This window comes from Nerophis lumbriciformis, linkage group LG02 (assembly GCF_033978685.3).
Source record: "Nerophis lumbriciformis linkage group LG02, RoL_Nlum_v2.1, whole genome shotgun sequence".
Taxonomy (NCBI): domain Eukaryota; kingdom Metazoa; phylum Chordata; class Actinopteri; order Syngnathiformes; family Syngnathidae; genus Nerophis; species Nerophis lumbriciformis.
Window position 1 is genome coordinate 48,710,001 of NC_084549.2, and position 7,500 is coordinate 48,717,500.

At 39.1% G+C, this 7,500-nt stretch overlaps 1 protein-coding gene across 1 annotated transcript in view; it reads left to right on the forward strand.

Annotated features, from left to right (window-relative positions):
- atp6v1ba (ATPase, H+ transporting, lysosomal, V1 subunit B, member a) overlaps positions 1–7,500 on the forward strand; it is a 142,729-nt gene that overhangs the window by 129,196 nt on the left and 6,033 nt on the right. Inside the window, exons 11-13 of the mRNA XM_061963922.1 lie at positions 4,288–4,370; positions 7,023–7,127; positions 7,302–7,431. Of these exons, the coding sequence (XP_061819906.1) occupies positions 4,288–4,370; positions 7,023–7,127; positions 7,302–7,431 (318 nt within the window). The remainder of the gene's footprint in view (positions 1–4,287; positions 4,371–7,022; positions 7,128–7,301; positions 7,432–7,500) is intronic.

Genomic DNA, 7,500 nt, shown 5'->3' on the forward strand with positions numbered 1-7,500 from the left:
AACCTGTATGTACCTTTTAGCATTAATGGTGCCTTCACAGATGTGTAAGTTACCCATGCCTTGGGCACTAATACCATCACAGATGCTGTCTTTTGAACTTTGTGCCTATAACAGTCTGGATGGTTCTTTTCCTCTCTGTTTTGGAGGACACGACGTCCACCGTTTCCAAAAACAATTTGAAATGTGGACTCGTCAGAACACTTTTCCACTTTGCATCAGTCCATCTTAGATGAGCTCGGGCCCAGCGGCAGCATTTCTGAATATTGTTGATAAATGGTTTTTGCTTTGTATAGTAGAGTTTTAATTTGCACTTAGATGTTGCGACAAACTGTAGTTACTAACAGTGGTTTTTTTTTAAGTGGTCCTGAGCCCATGTGGTGATATCCTTTACACACTGATGTCGCTTTTTGATGCAGTGCCGCCTGAGGGATCGAAAGGTAGTTTTCGGCCTTTGCCGCTTACGTGCAATGATTTTTCCAGATTCTCTGAACCTTTTGATGATATTACGGACCGGAAATGGTGGAATCCCTAAATTCCTATGCTATAGCTCGTTGAGAAATGTTGTTCTTAAACTGTTCAACAACTTGCTCAACTTGCTTTTATACCCAATCATGGCACCCACCTGTTCCCAATTAGCCTGTTCACCTGTGGGATGTTCCAAATAAGTGTTTGATGAGCATTCCTCAACTTTCTCAGTCTTTTTTTCCACTTGTGCCAGCTTTTTTGAAACGTGTTGCAGGCATCAAATTCCAAATGAGCTTATATTTGCAAAAAATAACGAAGTTTACCAGTTCGAACGTTAAGTATCTTGTCTTTGCAGTCTATTCAATTGAATAGACAGTAGGTTGAAAAGGATATGCAAATCATTCACTGGTTTTGGGTTTTGTATTGTGAATGCAAAACATCCACAAGCAGACTAAAACCTTTCAGAAAGTCTTCCCAGAGAAGTGAATGGCATAATGGCTGCAAAGGGATGTATTAACCCCATATTGTTCCAGTCGAGCACGTGTAATGGACATGTGTCCTGGATGGATCTGTTGGAAAGGGGGCGCCACAAAATAGCCTTTTAAACTCAATTTAAGTGAAGGAATTGTAAGGTTTTTTTTATGGCAGGTTAGTATTACTTCCTTTAGGGCACTTTTTGTTTTGAGGGAGGACATTCTTTTGTCTGGGTTGTCCTCATGGATAGCTACAAATGTCAGTCCAGCCTGAAGGTATGGTTTTTATTGGACGCCACACTTGATATAAGACATTCTGGAACCTTCAGCGACACTTATTATAGAATGTGAATGACATTTGTGGCACATCTTCTGGGTTGTGTTCAAAATGCTTTGCAAGACATGCTGCAGATATAAATCTCGCTTGTTCGCCTGCAAAGACGCTTTTCTTGATGGACCAAATACACATTTTGTGTGTGGTTTTACGTGCCCTCAAGGGGCAATGCACCAAATTTTATTTTGTAATGTTTTTTGACAGTTCAAGTCCTTCCGACTTATGGGGCCAGACAGCGGCACCATGTGGTGTATTTGTCAGACACATAATAGTACAGGCAACACTGTCTTTAAAAATGTGACAACAAGTGTGGTGTATAATTCTTCCTTTCTGGAAAAATACCCACCGCAATAATTTATTAAAAGCCCAAAATGATTGACATAATGACCCTGATGAGTGGATATTAACCTCCAAAAATTAGTGTGTGAGTGTTTGTGTTCTTGTTGTCTCTCATCAGGCAAATACAGTCGTGGTCAAAAGTTTACATACACTTATAAAGAACATAATGTCATGGCTGTCTTGAGTTTCCAATAATTTCTACAACTCTTTATTTTTTGTGACAGAGTGATTGGAGCACATACTTGTTTGTCACAAAAAACATTCATGAAGTTTGGTTCTTTTATTCTATTATGGATCTACTGAAAATGCGACCAAATCTGCTGGGTCAAAAGTATACATACTGCAACATACATTATCAATTTTGGTGATGTAAAAAAACCACAATCAAATCAAATTAGCTTCATTGCATGGCCTCTTCTTGGCAGCACGGTAGAAGAGGGGTTAGTGCATCTGCCTCACAATACGAAGGTCCTGAGTAGTCGGGAGTTCAATCCCGGCCTCGGGATCTTTCTGTGTGGAGTTTGCATGTTCTCCCCGTGACTGCGTGGGTTCCCTCCAGGTACTCCGGCTTCCTCCCACCTCCAAAGACATGCACCTGGGGATAGGTTGATTGGCAACACTAAATTGGCCCTAGTGTGTGAATGTTGTCTGTTTATCTGTGTTGGCCCTGCGATGAGGTGGCGACTTGTCCAGGGTGTACCCCGCCTTCCGCCCGATTGTAGCTGAGATAGGCTCCAGCGCCCCCCGTGACCCCGAAGGGAATAAGCGGTAGAAAATGGATGGGATGGATGGGCATGGCCTCTTAATTCATGTGAGTGATTATGATTGACAACACCTGTTTTGCTGCCAATGGAATTGGTGCTTTACAGAGAGTAAATGGGACAATGAAAAAGGAGGATTACCTCCAAATTCTTCAGGACAACCTAAAATCATCAGCCCGGAGGTTGGGTCTTGGGCGCAGTTGGGTGTTCCAACAGGACAATGACCCCAAACACACGTCAAAAGTGGTAAAGGAATGGCTAAATCAGGCTAGAATTAAGGTTTTAGAAGGGCCTTCCCAAAGTCCTGACTTAAACCCCATTGAGAACATGTGGACAATGCTGAAGAAACAAGTCCATGTCAGAAAGCCAACAAATGGAGCTGAATCGCACCAATTTTGTCAAGAGGAGTGGTCAAAAGTTCAACCAGAAGCTTGCCAGAAGCTTGTGGGTGGCTACCAAAAGCGCCTTATTGCAGTGAACCTTGCCAAGGGACATGTAACCAATTATTAACATTGCTATATGTATACTTTTGACCCAGCAGATTTGCTCACATTTTTAGTAGACCCCAACATTCCCTCTAAGGTGCGCGCCTGTGCAATTGCGCACTGCTCAAGCTTCTCCTACGCACGGCAAATCTATGCTGCGCACAAAATCAAATAAAAAAATAAGCGCATAACAATTTTCGACAGTTTTCGTCATCATTGTTCAAATATTGTAACGTCTGTCAAGACGCTTTGAGGACATGAATTCCATCGATCACTTTACTGAGCAAAACTCTTTGTCGGCCATAAACACATCACCAAAACATTAGTAAAAAAAATGATATCTAGCAAAAGTGGTCATTTTCAGCAGTACAAACCAGGACAAAAGCAACTTTGCTATATCAACAACAGCCGCTCGCTCTTTCTTATTTGCGCCAACACATGCACATATGGCACTTAGCCAGTGATACGTTTACAGCCACACAAAAAGTCGGACAACTCCAACACCACACATAAAGTGTCATTCCAGGTCGTTACACTATGATTTACCAATCAAATGTGTGCTTATTCTAGTGTCATTTATTAGGAATCTTAATTTATAAATATTAATCATGAAATGCTGTTAGTATATTAAATAAAAATGTATTTTTTACAAACAGGAAGTTGCAGGAATGTACACATGGTCCCCTGCTTACATGTCATTGTGCAACATGTGAATGTTTTAATGGGAACTAAATGCAATGTCTGAAAGGGGTACAAATTATTTCCAAAGCAGGACCTCCACCCAGACAAACAATACAGGTACGCGTTCATGAAAAACAATATTTTTTGTTATTGTCATTGTAAGTGGGCCTAAACACTTATATTAGAAATGGAAATGACTGCTGTCATTTGATTATAATAATAAGAGAATGTTGTCTGTCTATCTGTGTTGGCCCTGCGATGAGGTGGGGACTTGTCCAGGGTGTACCCTGCCTTCCACCCGAATGCAGCTGAGATAGGCTCCAGCGACGCCGAAAGGGACAAGTGGTAGATAATGGATGGATGGATGGAGATTGAACTTGTTATTTAGTCAGGTTTGGGACAGGTGTGCTGCTGGTGTAGCCACAGTGTGCACGTCTGATGTTGCTCACAAGGGCTCCACTGAATGCCCAGGGAGTTTTTGTGTTTGCTCACACACATGAAAAATTAGAGGGAACATTGGTAGACCCATAATAAATTCGTAAAATAACCAAACTTCATGAATGTTTTTTGTGGCAAACAAGTATGTGCTCCAATCACTCTATCACAAAAAAATAAGATTGGAAACTCAAGACAGCCATGACAATATGTTCTTTACAAGTGTATGTCAACATTTTTCTTATCTTAGTTACCATTATTACCAGATTGTGCTCTTCTATTTAAGGTTATTGTCTTATTTCCTTTCCCGACAGATATTACCCACCCAATTCCTGATCTGACAGGGTACATCACTGAGGGTCAGGTCTACGTGGACAGGCAGTTGCACAATCGTCAGGTACATTACATTCTTACATTCTCAGAATTTTCAAAATCATCTAGCATTTCATTAACCAACTTGATTTTCATTCATTCAACGATAAAGTTATTTAATTTTTCCGCTATGTTAATTTTTTTTTTTTTTTTTTTTTTTTACATCAAGAGTATGGCTGCAGCTATCGATTATTTTAGTAATCCAGTAATCTATCAGTTAGTTTTTTGAACATTCCATTAGATGGATAAAACACACTTTATGCGTATTTTTAGGTAAACTAGTTGAACTAACAGTATTCATCCATCCATCCATTTTTTTATTCTAAAAACATGCACTAATTGAAATTGTACTTTCATCATGCGTTAATAACACTGCTTGTCGCAGTGTTTACATGCTAAAGATTGTACTCACGCAAAGATTCCTTCAAAAGGACGCACGCTCAAAGAGACACAATTATATTTCCGTATTCTTTGTTACACACACGCTTGAGTTGCATGAATTCCAATGTGTGTCTGTCTTGCCACAACACAAGCTCCAATTAGAGAGCAAGCTGCAACTATCCATAGTACTTCTGAAATACTAATCCTCACCACCAAAATAAACAATGTTTCTTCCTTAATGTATTATCACTGGAGGACTACAGGAAAAGGCTAAGCATGCTGGACACACACAGGTGTGTGTGTGAGCAGAAGCTAACCGCTAAAGCTTCAATGCAAAGTAGGGGTGATTAAGCCAGATGTCAATATGAGGTATTAGAAAATATTTTTGTATGTTTTTTGTTATTGTTTACAAAGTCAGGGAGGAACTCTCTGAATACAGGAAGGATTGGAGGGCAAACCACAAAAGGTTTAAATGGGAGACAATAGTAATTTTTGTTTTGTTTCGTTATTGTGCACTAGACATTTTATTTTGTTAAAAACAATTATGTACATTAACTGTTGCATTAAATACCACAAATTGAATATTTCATGTGATATTTCATTACTAGGTAACTAATAATCTAATAAAATAAGCTTTATAAAATTGTGTTATTTTGTTTACTTTTCGTTATTTGTTATAAATCATTTTCAATATCATAATCTATTGTTAAAGCATCGGAATGGTACTCAAAATCAGATCTAAGGCCAAAATTCCCTAAAATATATATTATATAAAAAATATATTATAATTAAATTGATCGATTAGTCGTTGCAGGATGTCAGGATGTCTAAATCTTTGAACCAAACACTGCAGACTGAAAAATCAAAGGATGTATGGCCCCTTTGTTACTTTTCATTTACTCAGGTCAAAAATAACTCTTTTAGCGATGCTGATTACGGCTAAAGACAGTGCTTCTCAACTGGACTTAGCAGTAACCCTTAAAGACAAGGGCGCACTTAATTTGTGGACATTTTTCAACTTAATTTTCTCAAATATTTTATGAATTGTAAAAATATTTTAGGTTGTGTAAAATCATACATAAAAAGTTTAAAAAACATTACAAGACCAAAAAACACAACTGTAAATGCTTCCAAACTAGTTTTTTGCGTGCAATTTCTTGTGGATTTTATATCGGATAATTTATAACTTATCATTTTATTTGTATTATTTGATTATTTAGAATACTAGTCTGTTTAACTTCCATGTCCCAACATTCTTTGAAAATACTATCTCAATTTCAATAAATAAATCCCCACATCATTTTATATTTTAAAAAATTCCTTTCAAAATAAAAGTGCTAGATTATCGTATTTTATTTGCCGATGTAAACACCCACCTTTTGAGAATCAAACAAAAACTTGCTTGTCAGCTTTATGTATTATTTCTATTTATCAATCAATCAAGGTTTTTTTATATAGCCCTAAATCACAAGTGTCTCAAAGGGCTGCACAAGCCACAACAACATCCTCGGTTCAGAGCCCACATAAGGGCAAGGAAAAACTCACAACCCAGTAGGACGTTGATGTGAATGACGATGAGAAACCTTGGAGACGACCGCAGATGTGGGTGACTTCCCCCCCCCCCCTCCTCTAGGGGAAACCGGATGCAATGGACGTCGAGTGGGTCTCGTATAATATTGTGAAAGTCCAGTCTATAGTGCATCCAACATAATAGTGAGAGTCCAGTCCATAGTGGGGCCAGCCGGAGACCATCCCGAGCGGAGACAGGTCAGCAGCGCAGAGATGTTCCCAACCGATGCACAGGCGAGCGGTCCACCCCGGGTCCCGACTCGGGACAGCCAGCACTTCATCCATGGCCACCGGACCTGTGCCCTCCCCTCCACAAGGGAGAGGGGGGCCGAGGAGAAAAGAAAAGAAACGGCAGATCAACTGGTCTAAAAAGGGGGTCTATTTAAAGGCTAGAGTATACAAATGAGTTTTAAGATGGGACTTCAATGCTTCTATTGTTAGATAGATAGATAGCACTTTATTGATTCCTTCAGGAGAGTTCCCTCAGGAACATTACAATTCCAGCAGCAGTGTACAGAGTTGAGATATATTATTGTTGAGATATTATTCTTATTAGTAGTACATATTTATTTCCTATACGTACGTGATGTCATCATGCTCTTATTTCTGGCTGTATTGTAGTTGTTGCATTTCCGTCTAATTGACAAATGTATATCATATTTACAAACGTAATAATTTATATGTATCATTTAATCTCATTACATTTGTAAATATGCTTGTCTTTCAGATTTACCCACCTATCAATGTCCTTCCCTCTCTGTCACGTTTGATGAAGTCGGCCATCGGTGAGGGTATGACCAGGAAAGATCACGCTGACGTCTCAAACCAGCTGGTAAAACATTGTCTATGCCAGAACTTTTCAAAATATGACTGTGATATATAAATATTGTTCCAGCTTGCATTGGCAGCTGAGTAGAAGCTAACTCTTTTTTATCTCGTCATGAATTGAGAGATAAAATGCATTCTGGTATGCATACGTTTTCATCTTTTTGCCCCCAACTTACAGTATGCCTGCTATGCCATTGGCAAGGATGTTCAGGCCATGAAGGCTGTTGTAGGAGAAGAAGCTCTTACCTCTGATGATCTGCTCTACCTGGAGTTCTTGCAGAAATTTGAGAAGAACTTCATTGCTCAGGGTGAGTAGAATCCAAGTCGAGTTGTTACTCTTTTGGTGTCCTATCACTTTTAAAAGGAAACCTAAAACT